General features: G+C 40.1%; 2 protein-coding genes and 1 non-coding gene across 4 annotated transcripts in view; 2 read left to right on the top strand and 1 right to left on the bottom strand.

Annotated features, from left to right (window-relative positions):
* Positions 1–13,449, top strand: part of LOC139978282 (uncharacterized) — a 31,244-nt gene that overhangs the window by 3,452 nt on the left and 14,343 nt on the right. The window contains exons 3-9 of one of the 2 annotated variants that reach the window (XM_071988342.1): positions 5,956–6,279; positions 8,215–8,279; positions 9,016–9,241; positions 10,332–10,396; positions 10,817–11,051; positions 11,687–11,751; positions 12,675–12,897. In XM_071988342.1, coding sequence (XP_071844443.1) covers positions 5,956–6,279; positions 8,215–8,279; positions 9,016–9,241; positions 10,332–10,396; positions 10,817–11,051; positions 11,687–11,751; positions 12,675–12,897 — 1,203 coding nt within the window. The remainder of the gene's footprint in view (positions 1–5,955; positions 6,280–8,214; positions 8,280–9,015; positions 9,242–10,331; positions 10,397–10,816; positions 11,052–11,686; positions 11,752–12,674; positions 12,898–13,449) is intronic. The other variant, XM_071988343.1, reaches the window with a different exon arrangement.
* Positions 1,727–5,097, bottom strand: LOC139978914 (uncharacterized). Its single transcript, XM_071989480.1, has one exon. It carries the CDS (start codon positions 3,314–3,316, stop codon positions 1,757–1,759), a length of 1,560 nt encoding a protein of 519 aa, XP_071845581.1. The 5' UTR covers positions 3,317–5,097; the 3' UTR covers positions 1,727–1,756.
* On the top strand, positions 10,036–10,107 carry Trnac-aca (transfer RNA cysteine (anticodon ACA)). Its single transcript has one exon. It is a non-coding gene; the product is annotated as a tRNA-Cys (tRNA).

Genomic DNA, 13,449 nt, shown 5'->3' with positions numbered 1-13,449 from the left:
TTGTCGTGTAGTCGTGTTGTCGTGTAGTCGTGTAGTCATGTAGTCATGTAGTCGTGTTGTTGTGTAGTCGTGTAGTCGTGTTGTCGTGTAGTAGTGTACTGAGTCGTGTTGTCGTGTAGTCGTGTACTGAGTCGTGTTGTTGTGTTGTTGTGTAGTCGTGTAATCGTGTTGTAGTGTAGTCGTGTATTCGTGTTGTCGTGTTGTCGTCTAGTCGTGTAGTCGTGTACTGAGTCGTGAAGTCGTGTTGTCGTGTAGTCGTGTTGTCGTGTAGTCGTGTTGTCGTGTAGTCGTGTAGTCGTGTTGTTTTGTAGTCGTGTATTCGTGTTGCCGTGTAGTCGTGTAGTCGTGTTGTTTTGTAGTCGTGTAGTCGTGTTGTCGTGTAGTCGTGTTGTCGTGTTGTCGTGTATTCGTGTAGTCGTGTTGTCGTGTAGTCGTGTTGTCGTGTTGTCGTGTAGTCATGTAGTCGTGTTGTTGTGTAGTCGTGTTGTCGTGTATTCGTGTTGTCGTGTAGTCGTGTAGTCGTGTTGTCGTGTAGTAGTGTACTGAGTCGTGTTGTCGTGTAGTCGTGTACTGAGTCGTGTTGTTGTGTAGTCGTGTAATCGTGTTGTAGTGTAGTCGTGTATTCGTGTTGTCGTGTTGTCGTCTAGTCGTCTAGTCGTGTACTCGTGTACTGAGTCGTGAAGTCGTGTTGTCGTGTAGTCGTGTTGTCGTGTAGTCGTGTAGTCGTGTTGTCGTGTAGTCGTGTAGTCGTGTTTTCGTGTTGTCGTGTAGTCGTGTACTGAGTCGTGTTGTCGTGTAGTCGAGTACTGAGTCTTGTTGTGTAGTCGTGTTGTAGTGTAGTCGTGTAATCGTGTTGTCGTGTAGTCGTGTTGCCGTGTTGTTGTGTTGTCGTGTAGTCGTGTTGTTTTGTAGTCGTGTAGTCGTGTTGTCGTGTAGTCGTGTTTTCGTGTAGTCGTGTTGTAGTGTAGTCGTGTAATCGTGTTGTCGTGTAGTCGTGTTGCCGTGTTGTTGTGTTGTCGTGTAGTCGTGTTGTTTTGTAGTCGTGTAGTCGTGTTGTCGTGTAGTCGTGTTTTCGTGTAGTCGTGTAGTCGTGTAGTCGTGTTGTCGTGTAGTCGTGTAGTCGTGTAGTCGTGTACTGAGTCGTGTTGTCGTGTAGTCGTGTACTGAGTCGTGTAATCGTGTAATCGTGTAGTCGTGCTGTAGTGTAGTCGTGTATTCGTGTTGTCGTGTAGTCGTGTAGTCGTGTACTGAGTCGTGTTGTCGTGTAGTCGTGTACTGAGTAGTGTAATCGTGTAATCGTGTAGTCGTGCTGTAGTGTAGTCGTGTATTCGTGTTGTCGTGTTGTCGTGTAGTCGTGTACTGAGACGTGTTGTCGTGTAATCGTGTAGTCGTGCTGTAGTGTAGTCGTGTATTCGTGTTGTCGTGTAGTCGTGTACTGAGTCGTGTAGTCGTGTAGTCGTGTTGTCGTGTAGTCGTGTTGTCGTGTATTCGTGTTGTCGTCTAGTCGTGTTGTTGTGTAGTCGTGTACTGAGTCGTGTTGTCATGTTGTCGTGTAGTCGTGTTGTCGTGTAGTCGTGTGTTCGTGTAGTCGTGTAGTCGTGTTGTCGTGTAGTCGTGATGTCGTGTAGTCGTGTTGTCGTGTAGTCGTGTAGTCGTGTTGTCGTGTTGTCGTGTTGTCGGGTTGTCGTGTTGTCGTCTAGTCGTGTTGTTGTGTAGTCGTGTACTGAGTCGTGTTGTCATGTTGTCGTGTTGTCGTCTAGTCGTGTAGTCGTGTACTGAGTCGTGAAGTCGTGTTGTCGTGTAGTCGTGATGTCGTGTAGTCGTGTTGTCGTGTAGTCGTGTTGTTTTGTAGTCGTGTATTCGTGTTGCCGTGTAGTCGTGTCGTCATGTTGTCGTGTAGTCGTGTTGTCGTGTAGTCGCGTGTTCGTGTAGTTGTGTTGTCGTGTAGTCGTGTTGCCGTGTTGTTGTGTTGTCGTGTTGTCGTGTTGCCGTGTTGTCGGGTTGTCGTGTAGTCGTGTACTGAGTCGTGTTGTCGTGTAATCGTGTAGTCGTGCTGTAGTGTAGTCGTGTTGGCGTGTAGTCGTGCTGTAGTGTTGTCGTGTAGTCGTGTACTGAGTCGTGTAGTCGTGTAGTCGTGTTGTCGTGTAGTCGTGTTGTCGTGTAGTCGTGTACTGAGTAATGTTGTCGTGTAGTCGTGTTGTAGTGTAGCCGTGTACTCGTGTTGTCGTGTTGTCGGGTTGTCGTGTTGTCGTGTTGTCGAGTTGTCGTGTTGTCGTGTTGGCGTGTTGTCGGGTTGTCGTGTACTGAGTCGTGTAGTCGTGTTGTCGTGTAGTCGTGTTGTCGTGTTGTCGTGTTGCCGTGTTGTCGTGTTGTTGTGTTGTTGTGTTGTCGTGTTGTCGTGTTGGCGTGTTGTCGTGTTGGCGTGTTGTCGGGTTGTCGTGTTGTCGTGTAGTCGTGTACTGAGTCGTGTAGTCGTGTTGTCGTGTAGTCGTGTTGTCGTGTAGTCGTGTACTGAGTCGTGTAGTCGTGTATTGAGTCGTGTAGTCGTGTTGTCGTGTACTGAGTCATGTTGTCGTGTAGTCGTGTAGTCGTGTTGTAGTGTAGTCGTGTACTCGTGTTGTCGTTTTGTCGTGTTGTCGGGTTGTTGTGTTGTCGTGTAGTCGTGTACTGAGTCGTGAAGTCTTGTTGTCGTGTAGTCGTGTTGTTGTGTTGTCGTGTAGTCGTGTTGCCGTGTTGTTGTGTTGTCGTGTTGTCGTGTTGTCGTGTTGCCGTGTTGTCGGGTTGTCGTGTAGTCGTGTACTGAGTCGTGTAGTCGTGTTGTCGTTTTTTCGTGTTGTCGTGTAGTCGTGCTGTAGTGTAGTCGTGTTGGCGTGTAGTCGTGCTGTAGTGTTGTCGTGTAGTCGTGTATTGAGTCGTGTAGTCGTGTAGTCGTGTTGTCGTGTAGTCGTGTTGTCGTGTAGTCGTGTACTGAGTCATGTTGTCGTGTAGTCGTGTAGTCGTGTTGTAGTGTAGTCGTGTACTCGTGTTGTCGTTTTTTCGTGTTGTCGGGTTGTTGTGTTGTCGTGTAGTCGTGTACTGAGTCGTGTAGTCTTGTTGTCGTGTAGTCGTGTTGTCGTGTTGTCGTGTAGTCGTGTTGTCGTGTTGTCGTGTTGCCGTGTTGTTGTGTTGTTGTGTTGGCGTGTATTCGTGTTGGCGTGTTGGCGTGTTGTCGGGTTGTCGTGTTGTCGTGTAGTCGTGTACTGAGTCGTGTAGTCGTGTTGTCGTGTAGTCGTGTTGTCGTGTAGTCGTGTTGTCGTGTAGTCGTGTACTGAGTCATGTTGTCGTGTAGTCGTGTTGTAGTGTAGTCGTGTACTCTTGTTGCCGTGTTGTTGTGTTGTCGGGTTGTCGTGTTGTCGGGTTGTCGTGTTGTCGTCTAGTCGTGTTGTTGTGTAGTCGTGTACTGAGTCGTGTTGTCATGTTGTCGTGTAGTCGTGTTGTCGTGTAGTCGTGTTGTCGTGTAGTCGTGTTGCCGTGTTGTTGTGTTGTCGTGTAGTCGTGTTGCCGTGTTGTCGGGTTGTCGTGTTGTCGTGTTGTCGGGCTGTCGTGTTGTCGTGTTGTCGTGTTGTCGTGTTGTAGTGTTGCCGTGTTGTTGTGTTGTTGTGTTGTCGTGTATTCGTGTTGGCGTGTTGTCGTGTTGTCGTGTTGTCGTGTAGTCGTGTACTGAGTCGTGTTGTCGTTTTGTCGTGTTGTGGTGTTGCCGTGTTGTTGTGTTGTCGTGTAGTCTAGTAGTCGTGTAGTCGTGTTGTCGTGTTGTCGTTATGTCGTCTAGTCGTGTTGTCGTGTAGTCGTGTACTGATTCGTGTTGTCGTGTTGTCGTGTAGTCGTGTTGTCGTGTAGTCGTATTGTCGTGTTGTTGTGTTGTCGTGTAGTCGTGTTACAAAACAAGAAAAGTCCACAACTCGCATGTCCCTTCAGAATCTCCGAATTGCAACAGTTTGCATAATATACTAGATTTAAACAGTGTAATGAGATGTAGGCCCACGTCATTGACCAAAAAGGGTATTGGATGAACTTATCCAGCAACCCCCGCATCAGACAGTCACGTTTAATAAGGACAACATAAATAATCAAATATCAAAACAAATAAATTATTATCTAATGAGGTACCTTGATCTACCAAACATAAACATAGAAGGTATTTGTCGAGTATATGTTACAATAACTTGTCAACCTCGTGTTATACTAACACTCTTACGTCTACAACTCTCCCGTCCCTTCATAACCACCGCATTTAAGTGATTATGTATGTATTTTACATCCTCCCGCAAGCAGGAACTCGCGAAGAAGCCATCACTGGCTTATTAAAGCCGCAATATGTTCAAAGTCAGTCTCTTAGATTCATATTTTACGTCAATGTAACTGGACGACATACGTTAATCTTGGAGTAACGCGAACTTGGGACCTTATGATTGAAAGGCAGCGGTGTTAACCACTGAGCTAACACTCCTTTAGCACTCCTTAACACACTTATATAGTCCATTCGTCGCGGTTTTATTTGACAACTAATCTCAAAGACATCTCTTCTCGTAGAGAAATATGTGATAGTGAACCAGGCCTCGGGAGAGGAGGAGGGGGGAGGGTGGGTCAGGTGGTATCCAGTCACTAGATAATTTATGAGGACAATGACAATTTGGAGAGGACACGGGCAGATATGGCATAAAGAAAAATTAAATTATTAATTTCATATTACAATATAGGGAACATGAAAGAGTAAAAAACATGGCTTGTGACATATAGTTGTCCGGTCTGACTCGACCTGGTTTCTGACGCCTCTTTTAGAGGGCCGGGTGGCGCATTTATCCCAAACAGGTTTGCAAACATTTGTAAATAGTCGCTCGTGATTTGTCGGAAAAGTTACGTCATTACCATAGAAACCTTCACTTCGAGGTTACCAACTATAATGTCTGCATCCATTCGTTGCAACGAAGATAAACCCATTCAAGTTTACGTTGTTTACGTTGTAAGACATTTTGCATACGTAAGTAATATGTTAATGATGAATAACAAACAAGTATGTTCTGTAAAACAGCCTTGTTTATCGGTAACTTCAACTTTACAACGGGTAATACATAAATAGATCGATATATATTATAGATATATACCGCTGTTAATAAGTGGTTATCGAGTTTATAACTTTTATAGTTTATATCTAACACGATTCTCTCAACTTTGCTTGAGGATGAAGTTAAGACGGGGTGGGTTGGGGGAAGGGGTGGGGCTGGGTGGGGTTAAAGGGAACCTGCCCGTAGTTTGATGATATACTTCAAAAGAAGGCCCCTTCCCTTAAAAAAAAAATTGTCGTTTTGACAATAGCAGGTACCATACTTAACATATTTTATTAAAAAATAAACATGATATATAATTACGCCTTGTTGTTGAAAAATGAAGATTAACTACTGAAATAGTGCCCGTTTGTTAATAAATAATAATAAGTATGGGATTTGTGGAATAACGAATCCATTTTGTCGGAGGGTTTTCAGATCATTTTGTGTATCATTTCCTCGTATCAAATTTGTATGCCCTCCTTTTCCCTCGGTGTTTGTACCCCTTTCCTTCCTCTTTTGGCCCCGCCCCCTCCCTTACCACGCATACCCTTCAGTCGTCTTTGTCTCTAGAACGAAACTTTATTATGATGAATAAATAATTGCATGTGCAGTATAGTTTAATCTTTTCATTTGATATTAATATATTTTAGTTCCGAATCTTACATATACTAATAACTTTAGTATATGCAATTGTTATGGGCTACGTGATCGCCTTTATTTTTGACAGCGACAGACTCTCTTTAGACTGGACATGGTCCTTTGTGTTGTTACTGTTTACTTTGTGTTTATTTTTGTACGTGCTTGAAGGGTTGGGATTATTGAAAGGAATCATTTCACTTTGTATCCTTTCTTTCTTACTTACTGATTTTAGATCACCCTCCATCTTTTCCTCCGAGCGAGTCGGCCATTTTGGAATTCTCAAGAATTAATTCAAGTAGTGTTACAGTTACATGGCGTGAGTGGAACGAAAACACAGATTTGGGTTATGGTCCTGTGGCAGCATACAAACTTGAGTATCGTCAAGCAGGCGGACGATTTCATGAAATCCGATTGGATAAGGAGATCACAACCCGTCAAGTGAATGAACTGGCCCACGATACTCTTTATGAATTTAGACTGGTCGTTGGGGGTGACGGAATCTTTAGCGGGTACGGCCCTCCAACGGGTATCTACCCAATACGAATTCCCTGCGGTGGTGAGAACATTCCCCATATTTGTAGTTAATAGTAACATATACGGTCACATATAACATGCATGCATGACAGAACAATAACACTAAAAGAAACTTGTTAGCTGCACATGTTAGTTGCAGTTCTGTATAGTCTTGCTTTGCTTGACCGTTCTATATCTTAGGTCAAAGTTTCAGGGAAACGTTAATCTTTGACCGTATAATAATTATGATCCACGAAATTTTTTATACTAACTATAGCCTTTAGATTGTTGTTGACGGGGTGTCAGTTCAACGGGGTTTAAAACAAGTGTGACGTCATTACATGTGTGTCTGAAGAGTATGCTGTTTAAAACTACTTGTTTCATAAATTTCCCTACTTGACAGATTAGGCTGGTCACATACAGCTGCATTCACTAGTATTTTGAGGTGGAGTGGGAGGGGGAGGGGAAGGGGCAAGAAAAATTCTAACTTCACTCCGATTGTTTTAGGTGGGGTGGAAGGGCTAGGGTGGATCGAACATTTTTATGAAGAGAGATATAGTTGACCAGGCTGACTTCCATGTAGGGCAGTCTGTTTGGTTTTTCCTAAATGTATTAAGAGTTGAGACGTCAAATGGTGCACCCGGAAGTATATTTAGACTATGAATTAGGTCTATAATTATCGGTTTAAACGCAAGGTTTTGCTAATAAAACTGAATACGTATTTTATGAGTGTGAACAGGGCTGTTCACCATTCAGCGACTGAATCCATGTCCGTGTTTGCGTCCCGGGCCCGGAGGAGTGGTTTCATTGTTAACGCCTGAATGCCAGAAAAACATCCCGGCTTAATATTCCTCTCCCTACACCCGACTGACGATGGGGGATCAAAGTTTGGCTTAGGCACGTAGCCTAGGTCTAGGCTGGAATCGTTAGGCACGTAGCCTAGGTCTAGTCTGGAAACGTTAGGCACGTAGCCTAGGTCTAGGCTGGAAACGTTAGGCACGTAGCCTAGGTCTAGGCAGGGAACGTTAGGCCGACTGGCAGGCAACCAGTGGAATCAAATTAGCCTACTTCGATTAGGATTAGCTTTACGAAGAAACATGAAACTATGTAGGTTTTCAACTCCTTGAATGGCGACAGCGCGTTTGGTTACAGCTCCGTGTTTTGACTTGGTGAGTATTATTACGACCGATCGTGTAATTCGTGTTAAGTTAACGACGTACGTAAGGTGAGCACTACACGCTTCTATAAGGCTACTAAATTACCAGACGACACCTGCCCGTGCGAGTCTGAAAACATGCACAGTTTTGATATTTAAATAAAGGCTGCATTTGAGCGAAGGACTATTAATCATATAAAACTTCAATCATTGTTGAGTCTGAAACATACACAGTTTTCATATTTAAATTAAGCCTGAATTTCATCGAGAAACTATTCATCAAATAAATCGTATAGTCCTTGAACAACGCGTCATTCTGTTTCAACCGTATGGCAACACTTTGATAAGTGCTTCATTGTGACTTTGTCTTTGTATGGATTTTACAAACCATTAATTTATGAATTTATTCACAATTTCTGATATTTGACGAGTTATGTAGAAATAAGGTTTTTAACCAAATTGAAAAACCAACAAATATGAGTTATCATAAATGTTTCACAGTAATTAATATTCAACCCGTCTGTATTGATTCTTTTGATGCTTTATAACTACCGTGTGATCAAATGAATAAAAGCAACAAGTCATAAATATTATAAATATATCGCATTTTAGGATAATATTGATCTTTTTCCCCAAAGAGGCGATTAAGTTTTCTCAGTCACTGATGACGCAGCTGGCTATTATACTGGGCAAACTAATTCGTCATAATTTAGAAAACTAACTCAACTTAGTCATTTTGAATAATTTAAACTTCATATTGACAAATAGTTCTGATGATCCAATTATTACTTTCTCCAAACTGACATATTTGTTTCTTCTCAGTTCCTTCCAATCCTGTGTTAACTGTCAACAGCACCACCGCTAGAAGCGCAATCTTTCATGTACAGGTTAGTTGTGATTTTCATCTTCTGAAAGTGTTATATGTTCTTTCTAGAATTTTATCATATAATACTGACAATGCCGTTTATACGACATTGATATTTCGTGACATATTTGACTACTTCTTCAGATTGTGGTTATAATATATTGTATTATAGTGTTGGCTTGTAGGGTGGGGAAGGAGGGGGGGCGTTCCATTACTCAAATCAAAATTTTCATTTAGACTTTTTTTTTCTCAAAAGGATTTAAAACGATTGTTTAAAAGTGAAAACTTGTACTACAAAAATGTATCAAATCTAATGGAAATGATAGCACAATTTGCATCTAAGCCCTCTGACCCGAACAAAAAAATTATCAAGGGGAGAAAGTGGGATGGGGTGAGTGGGGTGGTGTAGTAGGAGACACACTCCCCGTAGATTCCTCCCCGTGAAGAACGTCAGCATCTCAATTAAGCGTGATCAAAGTACTGCCAGATATGGGCTCATTAGTTTAATACATATATAAGTTTATTATATGAGACACAAGACGTCTAAAATATTATGTGATATAACTGACGTCTCAATCAAGGGACATGTGTTTTAAAAAATATATGTATTTATTTTGAGATAGACTTCCAAGGACAGAAGTCTCATTGAAAAAATATACATCCTTTTGATTTTTGCTTAAAATTTGAACTTAGAGAAGTTGTAGAGTTAAATGTCTTTATACTACATTAAACACGCACTGTTTTTGATATGATATCAGATACCTCGTCGAGATGAATGGAAATGCAGCAATTTAATCGCGAAGTTGGAGAGAAAAGATGGAAACATTTGGAAATTTGTGGAACTGATTTCGACGGAGCAAACTACTGCGCAAGTTAACGTGGAAGGGTTAAACCCTTGCGCTATTAGCTATTATAGAATCCAAATATCTAATAACAATGAAACTGCCACAAGTGAAGAGGTGGAGTTACAAACCGATCCTTCAGGTAGGGCCTTCTGGTTTCCTTTCAAGGTCTTGCAAAGACATTTGCATCGCTACAATAACTAAAGCAGAAATCAGGGTTTAATTTAACTTTAACATAATGCTAATGAGGATACGTTCACAAAAAAGCAGTATCAAACAAGAGAACGTGGTTTTTTGACACAAAATGTGCAAAAGTGCAACAGTGTGTAGAAATAGTGTTTTCATATATATATATATATATATATATATATATATATATATATATATATATATATATATATATATATATATATATATATATATATATATATATATATATATATATATATATATATATATATATAAATATATATATATATATTTATATATATATTTATATATATATATATATATATATATATATATATATATATATATATATATATATATATATATATATATATATATATATATATATATATATATATGTAGAAACGTAATGAGAAGGAAAATAGAGATCAGTTGAAAAACTTCCAGCCTCCACCGGGACTCGATTATATTTATATATATATTACGATTTTAATTATATATATCTTCATTTGCCTTTGTCGTTTACCTCCATTTCATTAACATAAAGTCTGTTCAAAGTATCTCCTTCGAGATCCGGCTTTCGGAATCACAAATGATTTCGAGTTGGTTAACATCATGTTTGATCTCTAGAGTAAGGCAAAAGTATGTCACCAAAACCAGAACTAGTATTGTTCGATACAGGTGACAAACGCCTACAGTGGAATTACGACCTTCCTTACCGGTTTCGAACCTCTGGACATACAATCAGCGTCCATAGCCTAGTGGTTAGGGTGTCCGCGTACAGAGCGGAAGGCCCGGGTTCGAATCCCGGTGGAGGCTGAAAGTTTTTTCACTCTTCTTGATTTACCAACTCATTACGATTTTCATTTATATATATTAATTTGCCTTTGTCGTTTACCTCCATTGCATTGCATAACATAACTATATATATATATATATATATATATATAGCCTATATGTGTATAGTTTGGAAGCTGATTCTTACCATACATGATTTATTCAATTTCCACAATCATTTGACCTCTTGTATTTTTGTTATGCAGTTGATCCACCGCCTTCTTTGAAGTTTGTTTCAAGCACAACAAATAGCGCAAGACTAAATGTCACAGTAAGTGATACGTACACGCTAGTACAAGTTCAGCATTTTGCTCTCATTGACTCTAGAAATGTTATAATAATTCATGACAGACTAACTGTAAGCCCAAACCCCTTCAAAGTCTGGTGTGTTGTAAAAGAACTCTTACATCTCTAAGTGATGTAGCGTTATCATTCGCACTTTTGTGGGGTGGGGTGTGCTGGGTGGGGTGGGATGGGGTGGAGGTTAGGACATGAGGAGGAGACCGCTGGGTAGCTGTTTCTCTGCACGGTTGTAGCTTTTGGTTCCTGTATGATCCACCTCTGTGTAATGGACACTAAATTTATCAAGTATATTAACATCAAAAGTTGTTAATTTTACTTACGTAATATCGTTGGACAATATTCAGCAAATTTATGCATAATTAAAAGTAATATTTTTGACGTTCCGTAGATCTACAATTATGATGACTGGTCTTGCGATATCAGTGCTAAAGTGAAGTTAGGACCACAAACACAAGATGGAGTCTGGAGTTTCAGGAAGTTAGCTTTGGATCTAGGCCTTCCGGAGAGTTCACATGATGTTAACGACCTTAGTCCATGTACCAACTACAAATATAAACTCAAAATATCCTACTCAGGAGGGACTTTATTCAGTGACGAAGCAGAATTTATGACTAAACCAACAAGTAAAATTAAAAGCCGTAAATTGATTTTGAACAAACCACGGAACATATAAGACAAGTAAAACTTCCTCGCAATGTATAGGCTAATGTTGAGGTAACATGAAAGTGATAATGCCGAAATTAAGACGGTTTTTCATGATAATATCAGTGTCTTCAAATGATGAACCGTTATTTGAAGGAGCCCCTTTCTTTTGGTATTCATATGATGCAGTGATATTCTCTTGTTATGATGAACGTTCTACGAAGATTGTTAAATGTTTGTTTACTGTTAATAAGTACGACCAATTTAATAGATCACAACTTCGCCAGCAAATTATATATATTCGTTGTTGCTTATTCTATACCATTTATGCACGTGTTCACCGGTTGTTTTACTTCCTTGGAAGAAGGGGCGGGGGGGGGGGCGGGGGAGTTTAATAAAGGACATACTAACGACTAAATGGAAAATACACACCTCTAAAATGTGTATTTTAAGTAAGAACAAAAACTGACTTACATGACGTTAACGATCGAGTTAAAGTTGCTGTCATCTGATAAAATGACGTATCACAAAAGTAATATTGTATTCGATATACATGCACCTTGTCTATATTGTTCACGCCTGCGATTTACAATGTTTATTTTTTATTTTTTTTCAGATCCAGGGAAGCCCTCTTTTGAAATAAAGTCATACACAAGTAACTCGGCAACATTTTCTGTAGAGGTAGGGTTCGATATATTACTTTATATTTGGCTCAATGTTTAATTTTCTTCTTTCAATATTTCTTATTGTAATAATGAAAATATTTGACTATCATTTAAATATTGAAATGATATTGAAGTGCTATAGGTTTAATATTAGGCTCTCAACCCAAATGTGTTATACAGCCATTTTGCTTCAAAATTTTAAGATGAACTTGCTGGTTATAAGCTCACAAGAATAAAAAATTAGCATAATAAAAAAATAATAATAAAAATTGATTACAGTTATTTCCTACATTTTTGAAAAGTTAATGAATTGACGAATAAACAAAAAAGACAATTTACATAACGAATAAAATTTCAAATTTTAGTTATATGATGCAACTAACAAGCGGACCCAGAGATGTCGAAGCTGATTGAATGTAAATCAGTTTGGGTCAGAGGTTACAGCACAGGGGCCTATAGGTCAATTGTAGGTCAATGACGTCACTGGGTGATACATGATGTAAAAGGCACCCGTTAACACAAACGAGTCAGAACAGGCTCTCGACACCATTGGCTTTCGTTTGTAGCTCTTACCGCGGTTCTTGTAGCTGCATTTAAACCCTAGATGTTGCTATAAAAGAGCGAAGAAGATGAAGATAATACTGGGCCAAAGTTGTCAACCCCTCCCTGTCTACAAGATCGATATTCCTTTACGTTCCAATCCTTCAAATTATCTTCAGACGGGTTCAAATAGTCAAAGAGATGCCATCGCTTGTCAGAAAATGTCAGGTGCATAAACTGCTCGACAGTTCGTTGATCTTTGATAGTGTGCCAACATTATTCCGCTGTCTAGCATATATGTGTGGTGATGGTGAGCGAGGGAGAGGATGGAGGTGGGCGCGATACTACTGACATTGACATGCAAGGACTAAGGATGTTTCTTTCATGTTATTATTTCAGGTTTCTAGTGCGTCCGATTGGAGTTGTGGAGGAGCTATCATGTATATAGAGAAGCTGGATAATGAAGGTAGATGGGCAATCCAGCAAAACTTGAGCATATCCGATACAGAAATTGTACAAAATGAACTAAAGTCTTGTACGTCATACACATATCGAATCAGTATTTTAGCAGACGGAGATCCAGTCGTCAGTAACAATGTGACGTTTACGTCACGTGCATCAGGTAAACTGCGTTGTAGATTAATAAATTAAGATATGATATGAAAAAATACTAGTAAGTGTACATCAAGCAGGGGCACAAATACCGGCCTTCCTTGTACTTGTGGGGGTATATAGGGGAGGAGGGATGAATTGTTATGGCTCCAGGGTAGAGGTGCGCAAAATGGAGGGTGCTTATAGATGCAACATTGCTGCTGTATTTTGCAACTTTTAGAACAATGTTTCATAATTGCTGTATATTAATGCACTAGGATTTGTTTTGTAATATTCTGTTTTCCGGTGGGGTAGGGGGTTGAGTCCCCTTGATTTTACTATGTGTGCTAACCCCTCCCCCCCCCCCGCCCATGGAAGTTGCACTCCTGTCATAAAGCTTAATGTATAATTAAATGTAACCTATGACCTTTCTATGTACTCTATATAGGGCTATTCCATTACACACATATTACTCCAGCAATGTAGTGGACAAATCTGATGAAGTTGTCATTACTGTTTGACAAGTGCCAAGTAACCGGTACTTAATAATTGTCTCAGTAGTTTGTGAAATAACGACGTTTGA

This window comes from Apostichopus japonicus, chromosome 13 (genome assembly GCF_037975245.1).
Source record: "Apostichopus japonicus isolate 1M-3 chromosome 13, ASM3797524v1, whole genome shotgun sequence".
In the NCBI taxonomy this organism is placed as follows: Eukaryota; Metazoa; Echinodermata; class Holothuroidea; order Aspidochirotida; family Stichopodidae; genus Apostichopus; species Apostichopus japonicus.
Note: the sequence above shows the minus strand (reverse complement) of the source record. Positions and strands in the feature narration are given on the sequence as shown.